Source organism: Condylura cristata, unplaced genomic scaffold (genome assembly GCF_000260355.1).
Source record: "Condylura cristata isolate star-nosed mole 26May11 unplaced genomic scaffold, ConCri1.0 scaffold00012, whole genome shotgun sequence".
NCBI lineage: Eukaryota > Metazoa > Chordata > Mammalia > Eulipotyphla > Talpidae > Condylura > Condylura cristata.
Window position 1 is genome coordinate 428,289 of NW_004567113.1, and position 17,340 is coordinate 445,628.

The window sequence follows — 17,340 nt, forward strand, 5'->3', positions numbered from 1 at the left end:
TATATATGGAGTATTGTATGGCTCAAAATTTCTACTTTGGGCATCTACTCCATGATGATGTAACCACCAATTCAGTGCTTATCACAACACTATTAATAATACCTATGACATAGAGACAACTTCAGTGTCTGTTTATAGAAGTTTGGATTAAGATGTGTAGTATATCTGTATTATAGGATAAAATTCAACCATAAGTAAAGAAGTAAAATGGTACAATTTATTGGATAATGGAAAGTATTCAGGCATCATGTGATATAAGGCAAGGCAAAATGACAAAGACAAATACTGAATGTTTATATAGGATGATTCAACAAAGCAAAATAATTATAAAAACTAACAGATACTAATAAATGGAATAATGCTTCTGAGGTTAAGAGGTAAGAAAAAGAGACTTAAGGGGAAGCATTATAAGGGATGATGGTGGGTCTGGGGAGGGGAGGAAAATAACAAATGGACAATAAGTTAATGAAATGATTCTCAACATGATTAACAATTAGGGAATTGAAAATCATAACTGTGATTGTTTTGCATTGAATCACTTCATACACATTTGGTTTGACTGTTATCTAAAAAATAACATTACGTTGACAATTCTATCACATACATAAATATAAATGAAGATTTTTTTAGTGTTGTACAGTAAAAAGATTTTGCTAAGAGATTGGTGTGTCTATGTATGTGTGTCATCTTTGTTTCTTCTGGACTGTCTTCTTACAATTGTTAAACATTTGAATCACAAAATTTCAATAATGTAAATTAGCCTGAACAAAATTCCTTGAACATAATTTTGTCCCAAATTACTGTGTTAAAATCAATATAAAACTGTAGCACATTTTTTTAGATTATAAAATTATGATGTAAAATAGTTTTATCAAAACGTTCTACATTAAAACAATGCTTTTAAAAAAAGTTTAGGCTATCATAAATCTATAAATTAGATATGCTCTTGCCTAAAATAGATAAAATTATTTATCTAACATAGTAATATTAGAGTTCTAATTATTTTGCCATAAAAATGAATATGTACATTTAAGTAATTATATTGAAATGATGGTGTAGTTATTTTAGCAAAAGGAAGTGTGGCTCAACACTTTCTGTTTTCCTGAAGTGCTGCAAATTATAGCAATATTTGGTGTTGTTACTGACTCAAAGGAATAGACTGCTTTCAATTCTTAGAAGATGTCATGGTTTCTACTAGCATCTGGTGCACTGCTGGTAATGTGAGGCTCAATTTTCTGTGCTAATCTGCTAGTATTAAAGTGTTTGTCTTTGCACCGTTGGACCCAAAACCTTTGTGTTATCTGATTGCCATATTTAGTTTTGTATTATAGTTAAGAATGTCAAGTCAGTGGATATACTCTGTACTATTAGGATTGATGAAATAGGTCTTTCCATTTTTATTCATGGTTCTATTCCTTATAGGATTTACAGAGGTTGAATTTTGAAATCATGTATCAACTAATCTACCTACTTATGGTGATGATATCTTGCTTTTATATCATGCCTTATACTGTTATAACATCATGTATGTTGGACCTGAATGTCCAAAGTGAAGAGGGTAGTATACCTTGCTGTTATTTATGCCATAATAAAAGGGATGTTACATCTCAGTAACCCAAACACATTGAAAACCACAGTACTGGGAATATTGTTAGTGGTAACATGGATTAATTATTTTTATTTACATAACAAGATCCCCCATATTTGTTGGATAATGGCTGCCAAAAAGTCACAATTATGTTAATAACTCAAATATATTTATCTTGTCTCTACCTGTGTATGTAGAGCATCTCTGGCCTTCTGCAAAGGTTCCCTTTCCAGGAGTTTCTGGAAGCCTTTAAAAGCTATCTCAACCATATTTCAGAGCAAGTTTGTTTCCAATGAGATAGCTGCTGCTCCAACAGCTACTTCAGTCTCCCGCTAGATGGTGCTCACTCCTTGGCTTTTCCCCTTGTAGTTGATCACCGCTAATGCTACAGAGCTAAAGAGCTGAGATGCTCTTTTTTTTTTTTCCCTGTGTTCAGATACATTAGGTCCAAAAATAGCCCCCCCCTTTTTTTTTAAGATTTATTTATTCATACAGAACTGGGATATAAATCAGAGGTGCAGGAGCGGTGAGAGTCTTCACCAGAGGAAGAGCAGGGAGCAGAACAGGCAGATGGAAGAAGCACACTGCTGCGGTAACCTGCGGGCGGGTCAGGAAAGGTCTACTGCACCATGTGGATCACCTCCGGGTGGGGGGATCGAGTTTGAAGAGAAAGAACTGCGGCTAGCTTGCAGTGCTGCATCTGAACCCATTGAGCCACCAGAGAAGGCTCTTATTTATTTATTCTTTAAACCAGTGTTTTAATTAAACAGATTTTTAGGTTTTTCTTTTTTATTCATCATGTTTCTTTTGTACTCTCTGGTTACAAGAATACATTCAGTGGGGACAATCTTTGGCAAACTCAACAGAAAATAGTATTTTGTATTGAACTCTTTTGACACCAAAATTTTCTTAAGGGGTGAGTTTCATCATGATTAACTTTTGTATGACTACTTTTCACCTTTTGATTACTTTGAACTGTTAGTTTCCAGAGGTCCAAAATGTGCCTGAATCCTATTTCACCTTGCTTCAATGTGCTGGTAACTCCCTGGAAATTAACTTTAACATCCTCCACCACCACAAACAACAAAAAACCAATGATACTTACTGAAATTAAACCGTGAATTTTTGAGAAAAACTATAATCCAATTTCTTAGTGACATCACATCTTTTAAAAAATAGTTACAAATGTCTCATTTTACTTCATGCAATCAGCAAAATTTGGTCAAAGAATGTGTTGGTCCCTATTTAATTCTTTACCATGGGTGGGTGAAGAAGGGAAAGCTTAGTACATTGTATTTTATTCTACAACACCTGAAGGCTAGTTGTCAATTCTAGAAAGGCTAGTGAGGGCTAGTAATAAGTTCTAGGGAAAAAAAGTATTCCATGGTAGAATTTCAGTGCTATATCAGCTTTTTTTTGTGACTTTGTTGTGGCATTCTAATGCTTATGGAGTGGTGCTACTAACTAGAAGAAATGGTGTCTTTACAACTCATAAGGAAGAAATGGCAATTCTTCCAATTTTTTTCAAACAATCCATCGCAAGAATAAAGAGAGTATTAATATTCTTTCACTTCATGTTATGTAATAACATTGGTGCAACTAACCAAGGGTATTAGTAGTTTTGAGATTTGGTTTCTATTTACTATCTATCCTTTTCTCCAATGACTAAAGGGTTCAACTTGAGACTTTTTTTTTTCACTCATTGAGGTCTTTTTCTAGTTCTGTACTGTGATTTTTTTCTCTAGAAGTGCCTTTAAGTTTCTGACATGTAGATGTTACCATCTGAGTTTCTAGCTGTAACTATTTAAGTTTACTTTATATACTTATATTGAAAATTTTGTGGGAGTGAGATACTGGTTTGAGTCACTATTTTAAATTAGAATCATGCTTTATAGAAACTTACTATTTCTACTTATTTATTTAATGTTAAACATTGTTAGGTGTTTTTTTTTACAATATTCCAGAATAGTAACAGTCATCTAGAATAATTGACACACTGGTCTATGCAATTAAACTATATGGTGTGGTGATTTACTTCAAAATATATATTAGTTATTTTATTCTAAATTAATTTCAAAACTATTTTTTACAAATGTGAATTAAAATTTGAGTTCAACAGACAGAAATTTATCTTATACTATCAATTAAAAATAAGTTTAGGCCCTCCCTGATGGTGCAGCGGGTTAAAGCACAGCACAAAGAAGCTTTAGCCACTTCCGCATGAGTTCGATCCCCACCTGCCCTAGAGGAGATCCACATGGCGCGGCAGACCTCTCCTGACTGGCCCACTGCTACCCTCAGCAGTGTACTTCGTCAATCTGCCTGTTCTGCACCCCACTCTGTCTCTGGTATATCTTCTCACCCTCTGCATCTCTGGGCTGTACCCCAGTTCTGTATGAGTACATAAATAAAATCTTTTAAAAAAAAAGTTTAAAATAAAGTTTTATTTAAAGTTTAAATAATTGCTCATTTGCTCACAAAGAATGTATTAGGCCAACTTAAGAGAATCCCTGTAAGAGAAACTTCTTGTTATACATTATTATGTCTAATAAAACCAGCTGTTGCAAGTTCTCCAAAATGAACTTAACATTTCATAGTTAACTTGACATTTGTTGCAATGAATGAGAAAAATGATGATTGTTGCTTTCTTGTCACATATACTTTCTTTTGTAAGGTCTGATGCTAACTCAAACATTAACAAAAAAATGAACTGAGGGAAGAATTTAATTTATTTTTACATATTTGTTTCACTTTGAAAATTTTATATGAACATGTTATAGTTTTATTTTCTAGTATTTATTTTTACTTATACATCAAGAACTGGGATGTAGGCTAGCGGAATGGAGGGTGAGAGGATTCACCCGAGATAGAGTGGGGAGCAGATGAGGTGGAAATACACTACTGAAATACACTACTGAAGGGAGAACCAGGTGAGACAGGAGAGGTCTGTTGCACCATGTGGGTGATCACCCTGGGGTGGGGGGAAGGGGTCAAACTCATGCCATTAATGACTGATTATGGCAGTTTGATAGCCCTGAGTCTTTAATCCCTTAGCCATGATGGAGGCCCAGAAAATGTTATAGTTTTAAATATCAGGTAGTTATCTAATTTCTATGATGCTATTTGGATTTTAATCTAATTTCTTAAGATAAGCTTAATTTGTCTTTAATAAATGTCATCTTTAATAGATTTTCCTTTTCCTACATCTTACAACTCAGCCCCTCCCTTCCATTTTTAAATTATGAAGAGTTAATTTGCATTACCCTTAATGTTTAGGTTGCTGAATGAACTGTCAAAAGCAAAGTTGTTCATATTGGTTGAGGATATGTCAAAACTAGGGCACTTCTCTGAGAATACTAACACTGGGGTGGTATGGGACACAAAAGTAATTATTTAGCTTGAAATCTCTCTGAGATTTCTGAGGAGTCATCAATGAGCCAGCCCCTTTGACTAATGCTATTCTTGTTTTAGATCTAGACCTAGGTAATGTTAAATATTAATTTATGATTTATACTACAATTTTATCTTCTTTTTTTTTTCCCAAGAATTTTTCCAGTGCAACTTTGAAATACAAAGGAATACATTTTGGCAATTCTTTGGGAAGATTGCAGTTCCCTGTAAAGACATGGCCTGGTCCTGGACAGTATGACATAGTCCAGTGAGTAAATTACTACACTTGTTATTGGGAATAGGCCTAGGTTCTGCTGCCTGTCCACCAAAAGACAATAAGCAGAGACAGGCATTGAATGTGTAAATGTTTTTATTTTTCAGATCACTGGCCACTTATCTAAGAGAATGGTGGGCATAGTATGCTTAAGAGACAATTCTGCCATGGCCATTGATCTGAGAATGGAGAGACCATTCTGCCATTCATCTCAAGTTGGCCCTTCTATAATGAGTTAGACAGACAGTTACTAGCAAATAGCTCATCAGAACAGCCTATCATAGTTGATGTTTTTGGTATTCATCATGTTTATCTCCATTATCAGCCTCCTGTTATCTTGACCTTGGTACATCCTGGCCTTCTTGGTTACTTTTTGATGTTGTCAACATCTGACACTCATTTGAGCATCAATGGGCAGGAAACTCAGTTCAAAGCAAAAGTTTTAATTTAAAGAAAACAGATTATTAACGTGTTTTGTGTATGTGCAACCTATGCGTGGTATGCTATGTGCAGATTCCTGTACGAGGTATGGTACCTTTACCTTCCTCCCCGGCTCTCTATAGAGTATTGACTGGAAAGTGTTTTTGATTTAGACTAGACAATAGTATTATAGAAGAAAAAAATCAATATAAAAACTCCAAGCAGTATTACATTTTGAAGCTCTCTGCACAAAAGTTATTTTTTGCTTTTTGTGAGCTAGTTACTGTTATGTTTTACATGTATTGACTTCTAAAATCACCACAAATCTCTGTGCAGCTAATATTGTTTTACCTATTTCATTAGTGAACAATGAAAGGAAGAGAATAAATAACATATTAAATATTATGTGGTTATCAGGCTGAATGAGGGGCATCTCAGGACCCCCAAACCTGTCTAAGATTCTCTTAGAGGGTCCTACAAATATGCCACTGAAGACAAAACATACTCTCCTCTAGTTCATATGACCTTCAGTGGAAAACAACTTTAATACAATTAGTGTGCTACAGAGGGAAGGGAAAAACTGTAGTTTAAAATAATTTCCAATTAAACAAACCAGAGTTACCCATCCTCCCCTGGTACGTACCCAGACAAACAGAACTGGCCCAAAGCAGGACTGCTGAGGCCCCTCAAATTGTCTTCCCTTTAGGGAATTTATCCTCTGTTGTCTTTTTTATTATTCTAATAATGGGAGATTCATTTGTAAACATATTCATTTAGTAGTTACAGTAGAACATTGTGTAAGCCTACCTTTTATCTTTGTAATTCTTCTTAACAAAACAAACAACATTTATCAAATATTCTAACTTTGATCATCCATTTTTGACATATGCTTTTTTGTTGTTGTTGTTTAGTAGTCTAACTATTCTTTTGTTCTTCTACTTTAGCAACTTGCTTAACTACCTATCCATTTGAAGGTTTAATGAACTCAAAGAGAATCTTTTTTTGAGAGATATAACTCTAAGATGACTGTTTCTATCCATTCTACTACATTAAATGCTTCAGAAATTTGCTTGATAGTTTTTCCCCTAGTAGATCCTGTTACTTCCTCAACCCTGCCTTTTTTCATTCTCCTATTTTTTTAAATGTTAATTCCTCTTTGATCTCTGTTATCTTTTACTTCTTCACATTTGCTTATAGAAATATATTCATGTAGATTGCATTGCAGACTGCCTTAGTTATTTTGTCATTTCATATTTTTCTACTCTCTGGTTTGGTGCCTTCACTGTACATTTTATTTGGAATTATCTTGTTTCTTTAACCATGTTTTTTTTTTATTTTATTTTATTGGTTGAGTTAGAATGTCTGGGAGGCTTAACATAATATAAAGATTTATATAGTTTAAATAGTTTATAGGTGTCATTTAGGGGATAGCAATAATATGAGATAAGTATCCCTTTTGATATCCCAAATAAATTTTTTATGTATAAAATGATATGAGATTTTTAAATAAATTCTTTTATTGAGTTTGGTATGTATAAACTCAGTTAAATCAGCACCTAACAATGACCTTTCCCTGATCAAGATGTCTGGTCTGTGGTATCCTGTGACTCATAATCCAAGGCGCCTCCATATAAATTGAGTTAGGTGATGGTGCTGGATTACTGTGCTGTGGCTACTCCTTCCCCTTTTATAGAAGCTACCTCTGCAATAGAATGAGAATGCTCATTGTATGTTTAAATTGTAGTGTCAGACACATAAAGGCAAAATTACATTCACTTAAGCTTCTATTTTTAATGAGTTCTATTATGATTTTTAATCTGTTATGTTCAGAAAATTTTTCTGGAAACAGTTAATATAACATTTAAAATATGTTTAAGACATAGAAATAGAATTACAATAAGTTTACAGCATTCGAATGTATTTTTTTTTAAGGATTTATTTATTTGTACATACAGAACTGGGGTACAGGCCAGAGGCTCAGGGGTGGCGAGAGGTTTCACCAGAGACAGAGCGGGGAGCAGAACAGGCAGATCGATGAAGTACACTGCTGAGGGGAGCAGCGGGCGGGTCAGGAGGCGGGTCAGGAGAGGTCTGCCATGCCATGTGGTCACCTCTGGGGCAGGCGAGAATCGAACTCATGCGGAAGTGGCTTTAGCTTCTCAGTGCTGTGCTTTATCCCGCTGCACCACCAGGGAGGGCCAATTGAATGTATTTTTTTTCAGCATAGCTAGAAGGTATTTTACATTCATATGGGCCTTATATGGCACTAAGTACAATATTTATTATTATCTCCTTTGTGAATTGGTTATTGCTATTTCCAATAACAAATAAATAATCTAGTATGGAGCTTAAAAAAGTTAGGTGATCTCTTATCACTCTGCTAGTAGATCAAAATGCTAGGATTAGCATGTGACTACAAAGCTTGAGCTCTTAATTACTGCTTTTTTGAAGTTGTTAAATTTCAATGAAAATAAGTTTTATTTTCATCTTCAATTACCTATTTATGCTTTTTTTTTCTGATTGTTTTCTGGTATAAACTACATAGGGTTATTTTCTCCTTACTTTAATCACAGTTGAAATAATAAAGGATTTGGAATTTAATTATATTTTTTGGTGAATAGATACACAAGAAACTTTTTTCTTTCATTTTTTTTATTTTAGAAATATATCTTTCACATTATTCTTCATTTTGTACATTTTTTTTCATGTCAGCTGTAATTCCTGTGGACGTACATCTACCACTTCACCCATTTGCCATCACCATAGTCCCATGTGCTCTTTTCACTCTGTTAGATCTTGTTCCCTTCTCTTCCTCCATAGAATGTCTCTGGTTTATAGTTGTTAGTTGATGTTCTTTTCTACATTATTACAATTACTGTTCTTTTTTGCTTTATTACAATTACACACACATATACATATGTGTATATATATATTTTTTTCCTGATCCCTTAACCTTCTATGAGTACTATGAGTAAAACCAGTATACACACACACACACATACCTATATAAATAAATATAAGTAGAAATATACACACAATGGGAATGTTAGACAGCAATCAGAAAAGATAAACTCATGCCTTTTGTAGCAACATGGATGGAACTGGAAAAAGTCATGCTAAATGAAATAAGAAAAACATAGGGACCTTTATTTGGTAGTTTTTAATTTAAACTCAATGACATAAATTCCACATCCTGTATTTTCTGTTGGAGTCATTATTATATTAGACTTATTATAATATTCTGAATTAAAATTGCAGAAGTAACTAACATACATGATTCATTTTATGCTCTTAGATGTTCTTATTGTTTACTTTTGAAATAGAAAATGTTGATGTAAAGTTGTTTTTTTATTATATGAAGATTTATATATTTGAAATTGATAATGTCTCAATTCTGTATGAATTTTCTAAAGGAAAAAGGTGCCACGTTATGAAAACATTAACATCAAGAAAGATCAAAAGCAAGATTATTGTTCATATCTTCCACGATTTTATGAAGTAATAATAATCCAGGAGGAAAAAAAAGTAAGTAAATAATTAGCTATTTTATCTGCTGTATAGATTTTAGTTCACTGAAACTTACTATCATGGATTTAGCATACTCTTAGACTACTATGTCTGGTAGTTGTTACTCAACTAATATTATGGAAAGATATGGAAAGATTGTTTACTTATTTATTTTTTACATCAGTCTTTATTTTGTGCATTTTTCCATCTTGGGTATAATCACCATGGACTTTCTATCACCATTTTACCTGTATGCAATCACCATAGTCTACTGCACCTTTCCAACCCCATTTTTGATACCATATTCCCCTTTCCTCTTCACTCCTATAATATGTCTCTGGTATACAGTTCATTGTTTTTCATTTTTCCATTACATTTTTTTTTGTTTGTTTGTTTGCTTGTTTCCGTGATCCCTTACACTCCTGCTATGAGTGAACCCATCCGATATTTTTCTTTTTCTTTCTGGCTATTTCAGTAAGTATGATCCCTTCCAGCTCCATCCATGCTGCTGCAAAATGCATGAGTTTATCCTTTTTGATTGCTGAGTAATATTCTATGGTGTAAATGCACCACATCGTTTTAATTCAGTCATCAACTTTTGGGCATTTGGGCTGATTTTACATCTCCCATACTGTAAATAGAGCAGCAGCAAACATAGGGGTGCAATTGTCCTTTTGAATCAATGCTTTTGTGTCTTTTGGATAGATACATAGGAGTCTAGGAGTGCAATTTTGGATCATATGGAAGCTCCATTTTTAGCAGTTTGAGATACCACCAAACAGCTTTCCATAGTGGTTGTACCAGTTTGCTTTTCCACCAGCAGTGTAAGAGCGTTCCTTTTATTCCACACCCTCACCAACACTTGTTGTTGCTTGTTGTTTTAATATGTGCCGCTCTCACTGGTGTGAGATAGCATCTCATTGTGGTTTTAATTTGCATCTCCCTTATTATAAGTGATGTTGAACATTTTTTCATGTCTTTTGGCTGACTGCATTTCCTCTTTGGAGAAGTGTCTCTTTAGCTCTTCTGCCCATTTTTTGATGGGGTTATTCACTTTAATTTTGTTGAGTTTCATCAGCTTTTAGTATATCTTTGTGATCAATACTTTATCATTAGTATTGTGTGAGAAAACTTTCTCCCAGCTAGTCTATTTTTTGTAATGTCTCTTGCTGTTCAGAAGCTCTTTAACATGATAGAGTCTCAGCTGTTTATACTTTTCTTCACTATCCTTGCTTTGGGCATTGCATCTTTTAATATGTTACTGAGGTATATGTTGTATAGTGTTTTGCCCACATTTTCTTTCTGATATTTTATGGTTTTAGGTCTTATGTCTAGTTCTCTACCCACTTAGAGTTGGTTCTGGTACATGGTGTGGGGTAGTGGGAGGTAGCTTCATTGTTTTGCATATAGCAGCCCAGTTTTCCCAGCACCATTTGTTGAACAAAATTTCTTTGTCCCACTGCACACTCTTTGCTCCTTTGTCAAAGACTAGCTGTCCATAACATGTGGGTTTATATCTGGGATTTCTATTCCAATCCACTGGTCTGTGTGTCTGTGTATGTTCCAGTGCTAAGCAGTTTTGATTGTTATGGCTTTGTAGAATAGCTTGAAGTCTGGGACTGAAATGCCTCTGTTCTCTTAAGTATTAGTCAGGAGAATTTTAGCTATTTGAGGTTTTTTTTTGTGATTCCATATAAATATCATCAATATTTGTTCTATTTCTTTGAAGACTGTCTTTGGAACTTTCATTGGAATAGCATTAAATCTGTATATCACTTTTTGATAAGATGGCCATTTTAACAATGTTAATTCTTTCAATCCATGAACATGAGATGTCTTTCCATTTCTTTGTGTCTTTTTGTATTTCTCTTAATAGTAATTTACAATTTTCTTTGTATAGATCTTTTATCTCTGTTGTTAGGTTTATTCCCAGGTATTTGATCCTTTTTGTTTCAATTGCAACAAGGATTTTTAAAATTTCTACTTCTGATTTTTTTTGTCTGTGTGTGTGTGTATAGGAAGGCCACTGACTTTTGTGTGTTCACTTTATATCCTGCTACTTTACTAAACTGATTAATTATTTTGAATAGTTTCTCCATGGAGGTTTTAGGTTGTTCCATGTACATTATCATATCATCTGCAAATAGAGATAGTTTTACTTCTTCTTTCCCTGTTTGGATTGCTCGTATGTCTTTTTCTTATCTTTTCACTCAGGCTAGGACTTCCAGTGTTATATTGATGAGCAGTGGTGACAGTGGACATCCTTTCATCTTTACTCCATCGAAGATAATATTGGCTCTGGGTTTGTCATATATGGCTTGTATCATGTTGAGGTATGTTCCTTCTATACTGAGAACTCTGAAGACTTTAAGCATGAATGGATGTTGAATTCTATTGAATGCCTTTCTGTATCTATTTATATGATTATAAGTTTTTTATTTTTCTGTTGGTTGATGTGATGGATTATGTTAATCCCTTGTGCTCCTGGGATAAAGCCCAGTTGGTCATAGTGTGTTATTCTTTCAATGCATTGATGGATTCTTTAGGCTAACATTTTGTTGAGGGTGTTTGCATCAGTGTTCATTAGGGTGATTGATCTGATGTTTTCTTTTTTTGTTGTTGTTGTCTTTTATGGTTTTGATATTAGTGTGATATTTGCTTCAAAAAAAGTATTTGGTAGTTTTCTTTCTTTCTTGATTTTTTGAATGAGTTTGTGTAAAATAGGCACTAGTTCGTTTCTGAATGTTTGGTAAAATTCATTTATAAATCCATCTGGTTCTGGGCTTTTATTCTTGGAGAGGGTTTTAATTACTGCTTCAATCTCACTCTTTGTATTTGGTCCGTATAGTAATTCTATTTCTTTTTTTTTTTAATCTAGCTTTGGATGATTGTAGAGTTGTAGAATTTGTCCATCTGTTCTAGATTGTTGAACTTGTTTGCATATAGCTGTTCATATTATTCTTTGATTATTCTTTTGATTTCTGCTGTATCTGTTGTGATTTCTCTCTTTCATTTATGATCCTCTTTTGCCTTCTCCAGTTTTTCTTGTGAGTTTGGGTAGAGTTTTGTCTATTTTTAATTTTACTTTTTCAAAGAATCGCTTTTGGTTTTATTGGATTTTGATTTCAGATTGCTTTAATAACTTCTATTTCAGGAAAGACTGTCTTAAAATTGTGTGTGATCTCTCTCTCTCTCTCTCTACTTGAATGCATTTTGTGATATAGAACCCAGAGTTGTTAGGTCTTTTTGTTTCAATAGCAGACAATACTGTTTCTTGAAGTTTCCTTCTTAAATGGACCTAAATTTATCTATCTTTTCCCAATGACTTATTTTCAATCTAAATTTTAGTCTTTTTTGGTAAGGATGGATGTTCTTTGAAGCTTTGTTTCTTATTTAATGCAAGGTAATTTATTTTCTTTTGACATTATTTAGGAATCTTCATTTTGTGAATCTCTCTTTTTAAAATTTGATATCCAGAGCTAAGTATAATATTCTTGTGGTGGTTTGCCTAGTACAATAAGATTTTGATCCTGTTCTGGATAATGCATATTTATTTTTATAAATTTCCAAATTCTATTAACAGTTTTAATGGATAACAATTTTATATTTCAATGAGGATAGAAACTACTAGTTTAGAAATTTCCACACAGCTTTCCATAGTGGTTGTACCTGTTTGCATTTCCACAGCTGTGTAGGAGAGTTCATTTTTTTCTACAACATTGCCAACATTTGTTGTTGCTTTTTTAAAAAATATGTGTCATTCAGGCCCTCCCTGGTGGCGCAGCGGGTTAAAGCACTGCACTAAGAAGCTAAAGCCACTTCTGCATGAGTTCGATTCCCGCCTGCCCCGGAGGTGACCACATGGTGTGGCAGACCTCTCCTGACCCGCCCGCTGCTCCTCTCAGCAGTATACTTCGTCGATCTGCCTGTTCTGCTCCCCACTCTGTCTCTGGTGAAGCCTCTCACCCTCCGCATCTCTGGCCTGTACCCCAGTTCTGTATGAATAAATAAATAAATCTTAAAAAAAAAAGTATGTGTCATTCAGCTGGAAAAGGTCATGCTTAGTGAGATAAGCCAGAAAGAGAAAGAAAAATACTGGATGGTATCGCTCATAGCAGGAGTATAATGGACCAGGCAAGAAAATAATAAGAATAATGAACAGCCATATACCAGAGACATTTTGAGGGGTGGAGTGGGGAATGGGATCAAAAACGGGTGGGGGGATTGCATGGGACTATGGTGATGGCACATGGGTGACTCCATGATGGGAAACCCACAGGGATTACAATTGAGATGAAAAAAAATACAAAATTATGTAAAAATAAACTATTATATTATTTAAAAAAATGTGCCATTCTCACTGCTGTGAGGCGGTATCTTATTGTGGCTTTCACTTGCATTTCCCTATTACAATTAATGCTGAACATTTTTTCATATGCCAATTGGCCATCTGGATTTCCTCTTTGGAGAACTGTCTTTGTAGTTCTTCTGCCCATGTTTTGATGGTGTAATTCATTTTATATTTGTTGAGTTTCATCAGTTCTTTGTATATCTTTGTGATTAGTCCTTTATCATTCATATTATGTGCGAAAATTTCCACAGTCAGCAATCTAAAAAGATAAACTCATGCCATTTGTGGCAACATGGACAGAACTGGAAAAGTTTATGCTCAGTGAAATAAGCCAGAAAGAAAAAAGAAATACTGGATGGCTTCATTCATAATAGGAATGTGAGGTATCAGGAAAAACAAAACTAATCATATATATATAGAGAGAGTAGTTGTAATACCATAAAATGAACATCAGCTAATCACAATAAACCAGAGACATTCTACAGGGGAGGAGAGGGGAAAAAGATCAAAACGGGCATGGGAAGAGCATGTAAGACTATGATGAAAGTGGTGGTAGGAAGTCCATGGGGATTACAACTGAGGTGAAAAAACATACAAAGTGAAGAATAATGTAAAAAAAAAAACTACTAATTTAGAATGATAACTAGAATTCAGATTTATAGGTAATATCTTCTTTTGAATATTTTTAGAAATATGTGAAAGTCAAACATACATTTATTTTCTATTCCTTTAATTTTTATTTCATTTTTAATATATATGTATATGTATATGTATATGTGTGTGTGTGTGTATTTACATGATTGTTCATTTTAAAGCAATGTTTACTTTTTCCTATCCCCTCAGGTGTAGATCTTATAAAGAATTTCTTCCCCCAATTTGCCGATGTACCTTCACCACAGTCCCTGGTGCTCCTCCCTCTCTCCTTCTGACCCCTCTCCCTCCTTTCCCCTGCAGGATATCTCTGGTTTATAACTGTCTGTCTGTTTTTATTTTTCTTGTTTTGTGTTGTTATTACATTTTTCCCCAGGTCTTATTTGGTTCCCCTATATTCCTCCTATAAGTGAAACTATCCGACATTTTTCTTATTCCTTATGACTTATTTCACTGAGCATAGTACCTTTTAGCTCCACCCATGTTGTTGTTGTTGTGAATTGCATGATTTTATCTTTTTTAGATTGCTGAATAGTATTTCATTGTGTGTATATACCACATCTTCTTGATTCAGTCTTTTGTTTTTTGGGTATTTGGGTTGTTTCCATATTTTACCCTAGTAATAAACATAGAGGTGCAGGTAACTTTTAAAATTAATTTTATTGTGCCCTCTGGTGTATCCTTAGGATTGGAATTACTAGGTTATATGGTAACTCCTTTTTTGGTAGTCTGAGGAATCTCCATACAGCTTCTAGACTTCACGTCATGCACAAAAGTCAACTCATAATAGATTAAAAGAATTGTGTATAAAATCTGAAACAATAAAATATGTAGAAGAAAAAATATATAAAACACTAGAAGGTATATATCTCAGTAACATCTCTAAAGATTCATTACCCAAAGCAATGAAAATTAAGGAAAAGATGAACACCTAGGACTACATCAAACTGAAAAGCCTCTGTACAGAAAATGAATCATTAACCAAAATGAAGAGACACCTTACTGATTGGGAAAAATCTTTGCACTCCATACAGTGAATTAAGGACTTACCACAGAGCTCTACAAAGAACTCACACAACTCAACAAAAACAAAATAAACAGTCCAGTCAAGAAATGAGGAGAAGAATTTCCTCTTCTGCAAAGGGGAAATCTAAATGGCCAATAAGCATATAAGTAAATGTTCAACATCCCTTAAAATCAGGGAAATGCAAATCAAAACTGCAATGAGACACCACCTTACACTACTAACTATGGTGCATATCAAATAAATAAAAAAATAAAAGCAACTAGCAACAGCAAATGTTGGTGAGGATGTGGTGAAAGGGAATTCTCCTGTATTGCTGGTGGGAGTGCAAACTGATATTCTTTTAATTATTTTTTAAGAGTTATTTATATATGTGTACAAGAGCTAATGTATAAACTAGACCTATGGGAGGTGGAAGATTCACCAGAGACAGAGAGCAGAACAGGCAGATCGATGAAGTAAACTGCTGAGGGGAGCAGTGGGCAGGTCAAGAGAGGTCTGCCATGCCATGTGGGTCATCTCTGGGGCGGGGAGTGAAGTCACGCTGCAGTGGCTTTAACTTCCTAGTGCTGTGCTTTAACCTGCTGCGCCACCAGGGAGGGCCCCCTCTTTAAATTTTAATGGGAACTTTTTCTTAGCTATTCAGATATCTTTGTATTATATTATCTGTAAATTTTCTTTTATAATGTCACCCTACAGTTTTATAACAAGAAAGTTTATGTATATTAGATGACCTTTAAATTAATACCATGGCCTCTGTATAAGTTTTTTTCTGTTTATATTATTATGATCTGATATTCATATTGTTTTGTTTTTAAAATTCTGGTTGGATATTATATCAACATGAAGAAAAATTGCAATTAGTTGCCACAGAATAAATTGCATTTATTTAAATGTTAGCACCTCTTTATCCTTTTCTTATTAACTGTGAAGTTTTCAATTGATTGTATGTTTCTTAAGCATGGTGACTATGTATCATTTACCGTTATGTCTATATGTTTTGTTTTATTTTGTTTTGTTTTAAAGATTTATTTATTTATTCACATGGAACTGGGGTACAGGCCAGAGATGTGGAGGGTGAGAGGATTCACCAGAGACAGAGTGGGGAGCAGAACAGGCAGATCGACGAAGTACACTTGCTGAGGGGAGCAGTGGGTGGGTCAAGAGAGGTCTGCCTCTCTATGTGGAGCTCCCCCCATGGCAGGCGGGGATCGAACTCATGCGGAAGTGGCTTTAGCTTCTTAGTACTGTACTTTAACACGCTGCTCCTTCAAGGAGAGCCCTATGTCTATATGTTTATCATAGTATCTATAATATGGTAAGTGCTCAATTAGTATTTATTTAGTGCATGAAAGGTTTTAATTTTTTTTTATTTTTAAAATATCAACATTATTTTATATTTTAGAGGGACATACTTTAAAAAAAAAACTTTTAAAGACCTGTTTTAAATTCACAATAAAATTGAGAAAAGGTAGAGATATTTCCTATTTTCTTTCTGTCATTACATTTGCATAGACTTCCTAATTACATCCCTTACCAGAGTAGTATATTTGTTAGTTGATGATGCTATAGAATTACAATTCAATGTCTATTGTTTACATTTGATTCACTTTTAGTGTTGTACATTCTTTAGACTAGTACAACTGTATATAGAAAGACATATATCTACATATAAATACAGAATCATTGAAAATATTTTCATTACAGAGTCATTGAAAATATTTTCAATGCTCTAACAATGCCTTCTTATGCTTATCTCCCCCAACTCTTGGCAATAAATGGTATTTTTTTAATAATATAATAGTTTGAAAAATGTATTATTTTTTTGCATTATTCCATTTCAGTTGTAATTCCCATGGGCTTCCCATCACCAAATCACCTGTGTGCCATCACCATAGTCCAGTGCATTTCCCTCCCTCCACTGTTTTAGATCTCATTCTCCATTCCACCCCCATAAAATGTCTCTGGTATATAGCTGTTTGTTATTATTTTCTTGCTGGTCCATTATACTCCTTCTATGAGTGAAACCATTTGGTAGTTTTCCTTTTCTTTCTGGCTTATTTCACTAAGCATGATCTTTTTAGCTCCATCCATAGTGCTCCAAAAGACATGCATTTATATTTTGTTGGTTGCTG

At 34.1% G+C, this 17,340-nt stretch overlaps 1 protein-coding gene across 1 annotated transcript in view; it reads left to right on the forward strand.

The window, feature by feature from the left end:
• STPG2 (sperm-tail PG-rich repeat containing 2) overlaps positions 1-17,340 on the forward strand; it is a 267,191-nt gene that overhangs the window by 63,621 nt on the left and 186,230 nt on the right. The window contains exons 4-5 of the mRNA XM_004681412.1: positions 5,134-5,246; positions 9,086-9,197. Coding sequence (XP_004681469.1) covers positions 5,134-5,246; positions 9,086-9,197 — 225 coding nt within the window. The remainder of the gene's footprint in view (positions 1-5,133; positions 5,247-9,085; positions 9,198-17,340) is intronic.